This window comes from Cheilinus undulatus, linkage group 5 (genome assembly GCF_018320785.1).
Source record: "Cheilinus undulatus linkage group 5, ASM1832078v1, whole genome shotgun sequence".
Lineage (NCBI taxonomy): Eukaryota > Metazoa > Chordata > Actinopteri > Labriformes > Labridae > Cheilinus > Cheilinus undulatus.
In genome coordinates this window covers 21,069,847-21,083,193 of record NC_054869.1, presented here as the reverse complement: position 1 = coordinate 21,083,193, position 13,347 = coordinate 21,069,847, and the positions used below count along the sequence as shown (strand labels likewise).

Here is a 13,347-nt window from a genome sequence, read left to right as displayed (position 1 = left end):
ACCCACTTTTTCACTATTACCACTTTTCACCACTTTTCTACTCTTTTGCCACGTTCCTACCTTTAAGCCCACTGTTTCTTTTTTTTACTCATTTTTGCCTTTTGTTTTTTTTTTTTTAAACCCTTTTGTACTGCTGGCCATTTTTACAACTTTTCAGTCACTTTTAACCAACTATGCCACTTTTTTGGCCTATCTTCACATTTTTCTGCTCATATTCACCACGTTTCCTTGTTCAGCCCATTTTTGTCTACTTTGAACACATTTGTGCAGCTCTTTTTTTACACCTTTTTACTCCTATTTTCATGCATTTTTGAAACCTTTTGCCACTTTTTGTCCCTTCTTGCCTCTTAAACCCATTTTTCCACTTGTTAACTGTTTTTCACCACTGTTTTTTGGTTGTTATGTGACTTTTTATTTTACGTTTAGCAATTTTTTTCATTTTTTAACATAGTGTGAAAGTCTGACCCATTTTTGCAACTTAATCTGACTTTTTTTTGCCACTTTTTACCCACTTATCACCATTTTTCAGCCATTTTTGCCCATTTTCATATTCCGTTTTTTTTTTTTTTCATTTTCAACTTCTTTTCATCACTTTTTTTATTGCTGCCACTTTTGACCCATTTTTTTTTTGCAATTGTTTTAGTATTATTCCCTTAAAGTTGTCTCAGTTTCTTCAACTTTATTTTCTGGAATCCTGGCGTTTAAACACACCATGACTTAGCTATAAAGTCAGACATTACTTCCCTAATTGTTTGGTTCAATGTGCCCATCTAAATTGTTACCATTTCTGCTACCCATCCTGCTCATGTTACAAAACTCTATTAATTACTCTCTCTGCCTAGCAGCTGTAGGGTCTTTTCTGAGCACAGAGGCCCTGGGATGGGTGAACCACAGCACTTCCTCTTAACCTGATTGTGTGATGTGTGTCAAGTCAGCTGTGTGGTGCAGCGGGTCCTTCTTGGAAAAACCCTTATGATGAGCCTGTGAGAAAGACTCAGAGTACTTCACCAAGTGTTCGTGAAAACTTCTTCTAAGTGTGTGATTGTGAACTCTGTCTTAAGTTAAATTATGGCCAGAAAAAACCCAGAAGCTTAAAAATGCTTATAAATGAACAGCCATTCAGAATCCAAGAGGTCCACAAAGTTGTCGGCTTTGCATGCTGGAGTCAGAGCTCACTGCACAGCTGTGTATCTGGCCTGTCAATTCCGCCATACGTAAGGTTTTCCAAAGTCACAGCCCAGGTGATTTGTTTCTGGTGTGAGACTACCTGCATTTTCACATGATGCTTTTATCTTCTGGGACAGGTTGTTGAAGTTACTGGCAATGTTGCTTCAGTTTTTCTCAACATACTTGCTAAACTTCCCTTTCCTTCATGCTCTATGTAAATGAATTAACAGAAACAACAGACCACAAGCGATGTTAGCTCATTTACGACCTCCATCTCATCCTCTGCTTCCCTCTCTGACATTTTTGTTCTCATGCAACATTGGTTTTGCACCAGTATTTGTCCAGTTTGTCCAATAAGCACCAGTTTTCCGTGTAAAGATTGTTCCATTGAAGCTGAATTCCCCAACCACTAAAATAACTGGAGCCACCTCGGTGCAGATGTGACAGAAAGCCTGAAAAATGAACCGCTATTAATATGTCTGTTTTATTGTTTCATTGAAATGTAATAAATAGAATTTATTTGATCACAAAATGACCTTTCTCATATTCCATCATATCTATTAGAGCTGATAGCATTCATTGGAGCCACTGTGGCTCAGTGCTTTAAGTGGAAAAAATGAGTACCAGTACTCTTTTCTCACACAATCCCAGACCTAATTTGGGCGTTATAGAGCAAAAATCATTTCTTCGTAGTAATTTAGCTGAATGGCAGTATATTATTCATAGTACAAAGAAATAACAAAAACAGTCACCTCTAAGTCCAATCCACATGGATCAAATGTCCCACTGTCTCTTTTATTAACAGGAAGCTGGTCATTGTCAACACAGAAATGTAAAAACTTACATAAAAATTAACTACTATTAACAATAATGCTCCTTAGATAAGTCTAGTGGGGGAAAATGCTTTCCCCCCACTAGACTCAGCATTTGAAATAGATTATTTTGTGGTCAGTAAGCCAATTATTGTTTTTCATTCATAGTCCTAGTATTCTTGACTTTCTCTTTATGATTCCCTACACCATCCACTGTCCTGTCCTCTCCAAATAAATGCAACAAGCCCTTAAATAAATCTTTAAAAAACAAATGAAATAACATTTAAAATAAAACATTTTATACTGTACATAAAAAGTAAAAAGACTCTTTAATGAAATAGAAATATTAAAAACAGTGAAATTAACAGTTGTTCTTTGTCGCCAAATGTAAAGATGAATCAGCCATCCACTCACTGACACCCTGAGTCTCTGCTCCATCTGTGAGCTGACTTTGTCACTGTAGATCCAGGCTTTTTGTCTTTGCCAGTGAGTCAGTTGTTCTTTAAGCAAAACTACAGCCCTTGATCCTTTGACCAGCAGCCTGTTCGGTCATTTTGAATATTGTTAGTGTTGATGTCTCGTTCAGCGCCAGTACGAACAGGTGTCAGTGGAGCATCGTGCTCGTTGGTGGAGGAGGTGCTGCGCTCGCACTTGTGTGCTGCGTCACTGTCCAGTAGAGGGGAACGATTTAAATGGGTGACTGATGAATCAAAATAGTGCCCGCTGCATCCTCCTTGCTGCCTCATCCCCACCAACCCCTCCTCTCTCTCTCTCTCTCTTGCACTGATCCCTCACTTCAAACACCGGTGTTTGCTCATTTATCATGTGGATATCAACCATGGAAATATAACAGATAGATGGGTCATTGATGGTTTAGTTAAGCGCCTGTTGCTTTATTCTCTCTCGCTCACTCGCCCCCGCCCAACCCCTCCTGTAGTGGCAACAAAAAAACCAAAACCTTCTTTGCCACTTCTTGCAGGACATGAAGTTTTCTGACTCGTGCTTTCAAAGCATAATCCAAAAGAAGAAAAAAGGCAGGTAAAATAGAGCAATCCGTCTCTTCATCACAAAAAATCAAAAAGTTCACAAAAATAAAGTCGACAGTTAAAGCTTTCTTTGCCTTTACATCCAAAATAAGTTTCAATATTTCCTAAACAGCAACCACTAAGACAACATGATGGCCAGAAATACTGTTGCTCCCTATCCTGCTTAGTTGAAAGTCCCTCCCCTCAGAGCATATGCTTTCCAGGTGTCCTCATATCACTTTACTACACTTGGCTGTGCTTTACTGCAGAGGGTCAGTTTGTGTAGCAGGACAAACTAATCGGGAACAGATATCCTGATTAGATGCAAATACTACAATAAACCAATATTAGAGAAAGATTACATGTAAGACTATCTCACAATCTAATATAAAGTCAAAATAAATAAATTACTATTTAAATGAGGCAAAATATGCAAAACTATACCTAAATTACTTTATGGCTCTAACACCTCCCTCTCTCGCACTGAAACCTCACTTCACACACTGTACTTTGACAGTGTATTATGTGGATATCAGCCATGAAAATATGACAGATAAAGGAATAAGTTGTAACCTACTCACAGGTCATAACAGCGACTGAATTATAACGTTGCTCTCCATTTCTTTTTGTATTCGTTTATCTAAAGATTAAATCAATTACCTGCAATTCTTATCATCTACTTTTAATTAGTCTAATTTGCAAGGAAATAACAAATGCAATATTAGGGATGTTCAGATACCATTTTTTCCTTCCCGATATGATTCCGATACCAAGGTGTTGGGTATCGGCTGATACCGAGTACTGATCCGATATCAGTGTGAACTTTCTGGACTAACTGTGCAGACTAGCAAATTATTTTAGACCTATATCTGACTCAGAACATGGCTCAACAAATAGAATCATAATATACAGCATCTCTTTGACCCTAAAGTTATTTTTTGGCTTATTATTGAGGCTCGCTGAAAAAGCTGCCACAAGAGATTCAAAGGCATCAACAGAGTCAGTGTTATGTTATTTATTTTGAAAAAATGGTGTCACTTTTGGTTTGTTGGTTCTTCTTTGCTGCTCGGTAGCCCGTGCATGCAGTGTTTTCCAGCAGCACGGAAGAACAGATTTCCGGTTTACAGTGCTAATATTTAGCATGGCTAAATGGAGCAAAATATAAAGTTTAACCAAGTGGTATCCGATCGGTGTATAAACAGTATCAGATGTATTTCTGATACTTGAATTAGAACCAGAACAACCCTATGCAATATCATACACCACAAACATGCTTCAAGCTCATAATCTAGTTCTTTGTTAAAGGGTGCATAATCAGACAGCCAATCAGATGCACTCATATATTCTTGTACTCCACAGGCGGGAGTCACTAAATCAGTAAACCATTTCACTAATGGTGCAGAAAACTTAAAGACAAAACAAAACAAAACACAAAACAAAACAAAACAAAACAAAACAAAACAAAAAAAAGAACACAATCCACCAAACCATGAGGAAAGGAATCTCAGCAATGATCACTGTACAACTGCATCATCTAAACACAATTTAAAATACCTAATACACATATAAACACTCTGACTGAGGGCATCATGGGAAAATTAGATTTGATATAGCAGTGGGCGGGGCTTAGATCATTTGACTCTACAGAGTTAAATGGATCAACACTGTCAAATAACTCAAACACTGAAGGCCATTTAACTCAAAATAGAATTTAAATTACACTTTGGGTGTTATATCAATGTAAAACTGAGTTTCAACACTGCGGTTTTTACTGTGTATATATCCATAAACATTACTCATAATAAGTTATGAACCATGAGCATGACCTTATTCTTTTTAAACTGTGTTGACTGAATGTTAAGTTTGCTTATTTCATTGTGAACTTAAACAATACTTTCTGGAACAACCAGTGGTAGAAAAAAAACTCTTTGTGGTTTTACTTTTTCCGTGTAACTGCATGAACTATTTCTGAAAGCTGTGTGGTTTTAAGCTTTCTCACCAAGCTGCAGTAGCAGCAGCGGCAGTTTTTTTTTAATGAATATTTACAGTATTTAAAGTCAGTGATAATGGATAAATGATCAAACAAGTTAACAATGATGAATTAGCAATGATTAATGACAATCATTAATCACATTTTCAGCCCTTCTGACAGTTTCTTCCATTACAGCACCATTTCATTTCGAAAGCATTAGATTGCTTTATAGTGCTGAGGATGGGGAAAGTATACTAAGAAATTAGCATGTATTTTTACACTGAAATTACGCAACAAGTTGGCAGAGATGAGAGAAAAGTGTAATGGCAGGGTGCGCTGTTTCACAGCTAACATTCACAATGGCAACGACAGGGCAGGCTGAAGCATACAGTCATGGAAAAAATTATTAGACCACCCTTGTTTTCTTCAATTTCTTGTTCATTTTAATGCCTGATACCACTAAAGGTATATTACCTGAAGAATACAATGAACATGACAAAAAATGCAACTGATTCCATAATACTTTATGTCCTATTTGACATGCTTAAGCTTAATTGTATTCCCAGGGTATATAAGAGGCCATTTCATGTCATAAGCAGCACTGCACATGCAAAGGCCTAGAGTGGTTTACTGCTTACACTCAAACCGCAGCACAACTCAGAAGTTGTCAGCTCTAACATAATGCCTAAAACAAAAGAATTATGTGAAGCCACAAAGGCAGCCATCTCAGCACTGCTGGAAATTGGCATGAGTAAGAGACAGGTACTGAACATGGTACTACCAAATTGCTAGCTGGTCGAGGCAGGAAACGTCTTTCTACCCCACGAGAGGACTGTGCACTCATCTGTTCCTGTGTCAGGAATCGTTGTCAGACCTCCAGGGACCTTAAAAATGAGTGGGCACTGTTGAGAAATGTGACTTGTTCAGCAAGGACAGTTCGAAACCGACTTTTTGAAGCTGGTCTGAAGTCACACAGGGCATGGAAGAAGCCCTTCATCAATGAAAGGCAGAGGAAGGCCCAGTTACTCTTTGCTAGGGATCACAAGGATTGGACTGTTGATGATTGGGCTAAGGTTCTCTTCAGTGATGAATCCAATTTTGAGTTGATGCCCACTCCAGCCAACTTACTGGTTAGGAGGGGGCCTGGAGAAGCCTACAAACCAGACTGTCTTGTCCCTACAGTAAAACATGGGGGTGGATTGGTGATGATCTGGGGTTGTTTCAGTATGAGTGGAACAGGGCAAATGCAATTGTGTGAAGGGTGAATGAACCAGGTCACGTACAGGGCTACTCTTGAAAACAGTCTTCTTCCATCAGCTGATAAACTCTTTCCTGCCTCGAATGACTGGATTTTCCAACAAGACAATGCCCCTTGCCACATGGCAAGGTCAGTTAAAGCCTGGATGGAGAACCAGAACATTCAAACCATGCCTTGGTCTGCTCAATCACCAGATCTAAATCCAATTGAAAACCTGTGGAACATCATCAAACTCAAAATGGAGAATCACAAGCCCTAAAACAAAGCAAATTTGGTTGAATTTTTGCAACAGGAATGGGCTGCTGTGACAGCAGAAAAATTTCAGAAGCTGGTAGAGAGCATGCCAAGACGCATGGCTGCAGTCATCAAAAACAATGGTTATGCAATCAAGTACTAACTCCTGTGTGTATCATGTGACTAACAGACAGAAAAGAAAATATGGAATGCCTAAAAGCACTGTTTTTGGCAGTACAATGCCATAGCTATTGATGTAAGAACTTAAGTGATTTTGGTTATTATCAAGAAAACCATGGGAAATGGCTAGATATCAGCTCTTAAATTAAACTCTTCTGAGCTATTTTTGTTGTTATCATTATATTTGTCCAAACAAATGTACCTTTAGTTGTACCAGGCATTAAAATGAACAAGAAATTGAAGAAAACAAGGATGGTCTAATAATTTTTTCCATGACTGTATATGAAGCCAAAGGCTAATTTGTTTTATCATATTATTTCCACCTCCTCAACCCCCACTGCCATAAATGTTACAATCCTGATCATTTTAATTTTAAGTGTTAGTCTAAACACCACCAAAAAATAACAGAGCCAGCAGAACTACAATTTTTGCTTGTTTTTATTCAAAACAGTATTTCATAAACATAAAAAACAAATACTACATATAAAGCTGAAAGATGAGTTTAATTTCTCTAGCTGGCCGCACCCAGGCCTGATTACTACTGGACCTCCAAGAAATCACTTAAATAGAACCTGTCTGATAAAGTGAAGAAAGCTAAAAGATCCAAGAAAGCTATTCATCATGCTGCAATAAAAAAAATATAACCAGGAACAGATTAGAAACAAAGTCAGTGACATCTATCAGTCTTGAAAAGGTTAAATAGACACTTCTAAGGCTTTGGGACTCCAGTGAACCACGGTGAGTGCCGTTATCCACAAATGGAAAAAACTTTGAACAACATTTAACCAGTGTTACAATGGAAAGTGTATCTTATAGAATTTACATTTTCGTGGTAGGATGCTGTGGAGGAAGTGGGTCAGAGATATGCAGATTAACTACAGTGTGTTTTCTTCCCACTCCTCTAGTTCACCTGCCACTTCCTCAGTTGTCAAACAGTCAGTCATGTTTAGTAATATCAAGATTTCGGTGCAATATAATCCCATAAACAGAAGGAATGTTTTCACCAGTGGGGATTATATTTCAGGCAAAATTACACTGGAGCTGGAAAAACAATGCAAAGCAAAGTCATTCATTTTAAAGATGAAGGGGAAAACAGAAGTCAAATGGACTGAAGATTATGGAAACACAAAAGTAACATATCATGGCAAGGATAAGTACTTCAGCATCCAGTATGACATTCTTCAGGCAAACCAAGGTAAGTGGTCTACTCCTTTGATTCTCTTCAGAAATAAACCAGATTCATTTTGCACATTATATAGGTGACACTAGGGTGGCACAACAGTGCTTTGGTTTTTACTCACTTGTTGTGATTGTTTTGGAGTCTCTTACCTCCGTAACTGTCAATTATATTTAGTAGTTTTTAGCATGGCCTCAAAGGATATCACCAGGCCCTGCACTGTTACTACACATAACATTTGATTCTATAGTGGGTTATATGAATTTTTTTATTTCAATAATATTTACTGTAGTTTGTTCTGTTTCCATGCTATCCACTGGCTCTGTATGTAGCAGCACAAAATGTGATATTTTTAAAAGTATATACCTTCCTTAAATAAATGGGTGCATCTAAATAGAATAACATGAAAACTTTTTTCCTGTGATTTAATTCAAGAAGTTATACTTACATATAATTGTGCCCATTTACACACTCAGTAATTGGTTGGCGCTCCTTTTGTAAAAATAACTGCATCAATGAGATGTGGCATGGAGCCAATCAGTCTGTGGCACTGCAGGGGTGTTATGAAGCCCAGGTTGCTTTGATAGCAGTCTTCAGCTCATCTGTATTGTTGAGTTTGGTGTCTCTCATCTTCCTCTTCACATCACTCTAAATCATGATTTAAGCATACAGGAAGCCTTGTGATTTGTGTCCCATTTTACTGATAGCAAACAGGTTTCAACACCATTTTTCCATGCGTTATCTCACTAATACATCAGAGCAAATAAACCCAACAGTCATGCTGACAGGTGTGGTGTACTGCATCCATTTATGACATGATAAACAAACCTCTGCTTACACTAATGGAACTATGAAATTTTATTGGCTTTCAGGTGACAACGTTATCTGCCCGGGTCGCCACGTCTACCCATTCAACGTTCAGATACCTGCCCTGTGAGTTTCTGAAATTAAATGTTTAATTCACAAAAATGATCTCATTTGCTAGTATTGTTTATATGTTAACTAGGTCCAACCTGGTTGTCTGAGTGGACAAGGGTCATTCTGCTGCTGTATTTTGCCTGCCTGTTAACAGATTCTTAACACATTGGCAAGCGTGATGGGGATAACCTTTAGCTAACCTTGTCAGCCACTGAAATTGATCTCCTATGAACCATCAAACTGTTTATTTTTTTGATTGTAAAGCTTTTAAAACCCTAAAGACACCATTTATCTCTGTCTCTCAGTCAGGTGGCATATTTTCACCCAGAAAGGTGCCGGGATGGCATTTTTTGGGCAGAGTACACAAGAACAATCTGTCTGCAGACTGTGTATCTCTGATGGCCACTCTCAAAAACCATGTATTTATTTCACAGCGGAATGGAGGCTAAAACTTTCAAAATAAAATTGGATTACACTTCCAGTTAGAGTTAGTGTAAGGGTTAAGGTAATGGTTAGAATACCAAGAGTTAGAAGTTAAAATCAGACCTGCAAAACCTGATTACAAAACATTTCATGAGCCCAATTAAACTGTCTACTTACAGGAAGAAAGCTTGTCTCCCATGAAAACATTCAAATGCAAGTTTAGCTGACGTACCACCATTTGCTGCGTCAGCTATGTAGCTAACGCAGCTAAAGCTAAGCTCCCAAAGCAGCTACTTAAGCTATTCATCTATGTTACCTATTTAGCTAAGTCAGCTTTAGCTATGTTTGCTAAAGCTCAGATTGCTAAAGCTAACTTATTTATAGATAATGGGGCTAGGGAGCTAATGTAGCTAAGGCTAAGCTCACAAAGCGGCTATGTAAGCTATGTAGATATATTTTCCATGTAGCTAAGTTAGCTTTAGCTCAGTTTGCTAAAGCACCTGTTGCCAAAGCTAAGTTATTCAGATAGTGATGCTGCATAGTTAATGTAGTTAAAGCTAAGCTCAAAATTCAACAATTTAAGGTATGTATCTATGTTACATATGTAGCTGAGTTCGCTTTAGCTACATTAACTAAATCTAACGTTTCTAAAGCTAACTTATTTACAGTTAACTGAGCTACAAAGCTAATGTAACTAAAGATAATCCAACAAAGCAGTTATGCGAGCTATGCAGAAATGTTATGTTTAAGAATATTTTACTCTTTTTATTGTTTTCATTTTGACTGACCTTACTGGTTGTTTATTTTGTAATTTTACTTCTTGTATTTCTATTAGTGTTTCCCTTCCTGAAATGTAGGCCTTTGCCTGTCATTTCCCTGTTTTACTTTACCTTTTCTGTTGTTCTTATTGTTAACCTTTTAATTTTTTTGTATCTTTGGTCCTCTTGGTCTCAAGTTTTGTAGCTGGGTTCCTGTATTGGTCTGGTACTCAAGGGTCCCTATGATATCATGTGACATGTTAGATGTCTTGGGATGCCAAAGTTCTTATGGCAACTTGGGATGTCTTAGTTTTTACAATGTGTCAGGATGTCTTAGTTCATGTGATGTCTTGGGATGTTACAGTACTAAAAATAACTCATGATGTCTGGGCAATAATGTTGGTTGGGTTTCATATATAGGTTGTTGTTTATTTTAGTTTGTCTTTGTTGTTCTGCTGTCTTAATCTCCTGTTTGGGTTCTGCTGCTCGGGAATGGCATGCAGTGATAGAGCCACAGGCCGTACTTGAACACGGGCCATCTGTGTACATGGGTGTAACCTAAACACTGCTTTAATAAAATTATTATTATGAATATACTATTGTCTATGTTGCTATGTTAGCTTTAGCTACATTTGCTAAAGCTCATGACGCTAAAGCTAACTTAGCCACATTGGCCTATGTAGTACTATTCATTACGTAGCTAGCCTAGCTATGCGAGCTTTAGCTAACGCTACAAAAGCTGAAGCGTTCCACTTTTTTGTTTAACTACTTCTAAAACAAGTCTATACCTAATCTGATCCCCGATTAGACCTCTGGCCCTTTTCTGTTTTATTCATTAAATGTGGTTTAGTCCTTAATGTTTGCAAAATTATGGCACTTCCTATGAGAGATATAGGAAATTTCAGATGAACGGTCTGTGAGAGTAGCTGTCAGAGATAAACAGTTTGCAGTCAGATCCCTCTCAAGCACAATATTTACTAATATTTCAATGTCACATCTTGCAGACCCCTGCCGTCTTCCTTCAGCGGCTCCAAGGGGAAGATCCTATACACTCTGGAGGCGATCCTGAGCCGTTCGATGAGAATGGACAGCACAGCTAAGACTGAATTTACTCTCATCTACAGAGGGGCTCTAAACAGTCACCCAATAATGATGGTACCCACCCAACACAAATACAGACACATCTGTGTGCTAGCTGTTTGACTTTCACACTGCTGCAGTAATAAGAAGTAACACTAACTCTGATTTTTTGTAATAACTTTCTAATCAGGTTCCGCAGCTGCAGGTTGTTGAAAAGAAAAGGATGTGTTTTTCTTCTGGAACAATTGCAATGATTGTAAAAATTGCAAGAACAGGCTTCTACCAAGGTGATTTTCAATTATGCAAGTGATAATAATGCATCCCCTTCACAGATTACCTCATCAGTGGGTTGTTGTATAAGAGAAACCTTTGTAGGAATTTAAGCTCAATGTCCCTTCGCTTAAAAACCTTTAAAAAGGCCTGTAGATTATAAAGAGATAAGCTGTAAAGTGTGACTTAAGAAACAACTACTCTGCATTCAAACCAGCATAAAATATTTTAGACATATTAATATGGACCTTAAATATCCCGACTTATTGGTTTGTAGTATGAGAGTACAACCAGTAAACTTTCTATTGTCATGCAAGGCTTCATTTGATATCTATTCTATGAAGTATCAGTGAAATATAGCATATTACTGCTGAAATGTGGGTGCCAACATGAGTAAGCGGGATGATGAAGGATGCCAATATGTGATACTTCTCTGTCTTTTCAGGGGAAGGCATGCAGGTCATTGCTTGCATTCAAAACAAATCATCTCGTAGAGTGAAGCCCAAGTACGTTTTGTGTAGGAAGTGCAGCTACTTTGTAAATGAACACAAGAAACTTGAAACCACACCAATCCTGAAAGAGGTGGGTGATCCCATCCCACCTTCTACTGCTCAGACTGTCACCAGGACCATCACCATCCCAGATGATACAAGTGTGTCGATCCTGAACTGTCGACTCCTCAGAGTGGAGTACAAACTCAAGGTGTGTATCTATTGGCGCAAAGCAGTGAGTAAATGGTTCATGCTGATTCTAATGAGTAATTACTTTGTCTCCTGTACAGGTCTACCTGGATGTCAAGTATGCTTTTGACCCTACGCTCAAGTTCCCCATCGTCATCCTTCCTGCTTTACCAGAGCCTGAAGGACAGCAGCAGCCTTCTCATCTGGTTGCCTACAGATCTGGTGCATTCGCAAACTAAGAAATGCAAAGATGCTTTCCGACATACAGTTGTACCTTCTGCTCCTTCCCCTTGTTATCAAGACTATGGGGCGAACTATGGCATCTCAAGGATTAGTTTGTATAACAAATGTAGAAATGTAGAAATCTATTCTTTTTTGCACTGGTCTGATCTGGTTTATTGCAAAAACATTTTCCCCAAGTAATTTCATGCTTTTGCTGCAATAGTAATACAGATATTCTTCTAGTTAGTCTTGGAAAAATGTGGTCTCAAATTTCTTCATTTGCCCTGAAAAAATATAAGCACAAAGTAAATTGTAATCAAGACTTCATACCACCACAGTTTGAAAGACAGCAAAAGAACTGATGATTGTGCTTTTGAAGACTTAAATTAAACTTTGAAACAGATTGACTTCCAAGCACAGCATGTGACACAGTGCCCCCAGCTGGTACAGTAAAATATTACAGTTATCACATGTGCACTCCTTAAAGTTTCATGAAAACTTCAGGCAGAATCAGCAGTGCAGAGATGCCTACAGAAGTGCTCTTTATTTATGTTTCACATTTTTGAACAGCCCATCAAGCAAAGGATTTTTCTCCCACTTCATTTAATTTTGATCTCAAAGTGCACAGCATTGTGTTTTTTCCTTCACCTCTGACCCTAATCCCTAAGCAGCCTGTGTTAAAGACTACACCTGCATATTCAGGTTGAGTTCAGGTAAGGTTGGTTATGAAATTAAGATGAGGAAAGCAAGCTTAAAAAACAAACAAAAAAAAAAAAACCCTCTTCATATGAGATGTTTAGGGGAGCCCTAAAAAGTTGGCAACATGTAAATTATTATTTTATTTCATGTATATTTTATTTCCTGAAATATAAAACAAATAGTATATATATATCAGTGTTGTTTTTTTTACTTGTTCATTAAATAATAAATTAAAAATGTAAAAAAAAAGTTGACCATCTGTCTCCACTATTCCTGCATGGTCATTCATGCGTGGCAGCGCTGCACTGAAATAAGGCCTAGAATTATGATGGTACCTGAACTTATCAGTGAGTTGATGTGTTTTCTAAAGAATTTTGTGGTTATAACAATGTGTTTTCTGTGATTGTCTGTTTTTATGGGGGTTTTTTCGTTCAGATTTTCTCTGATTAAACTTTTTGTGCAATACTTAAGT

General features: G+C 37.8%; 1 protein-coding gene across 1 annotated transcript; it reads left to right on the top strand.

Annotated features, from left to right (window-relative positions):
- Positions 1 to 7,728: 7,728 nt before the first annotated feature.
- On the top strand, positions 7,729 to 12,193 carry LOC121509569 (arrestin domain-containing protein 3-like). Its single transcript, XM_041787024.1, has 6 exons — positions 7,729 to 7,843; positions 8,698 to 8,758; positions 10,929 to 11,079; positions 11,195 to 11,291; positions 11,720 to 11,976; positions 12,056 to 12,193. Exons 1-6 carry the CDS (start codon positions 7,729 to 7,731, stop codon positions 12,191 to 12,193), a joined length of 819 nt encoding a protein of 272 aa, XP_041642958.1.
- The last annotated feature ends 1,154 nt before the right edge of the window (positions 12,194 to 13,347 follow it).

Coding starts and splice junctions, on each gene's coding strand:
- LOC121509569 (XM_041787024.1), top strand. CDS start 7,729: ATGAAGGGGAAAACAGAAGTCAAATGGACTGAAGATTATGGAAACACA. Junction 8,759..10,928: donor AACGTTCAGATACCTGCCCT/GTGAGTTTCTGA, acceptor CACATCTTGCAG/ACCCCTGCCGTCTTCCTTCA. Junction 11,977..12,055: donor GAGTGGAGTACAAACTCAAG/GTGTGTATCTAT, acceptor TCTCCTGTACAG/GTCTACCTGGATGTCAAGTA.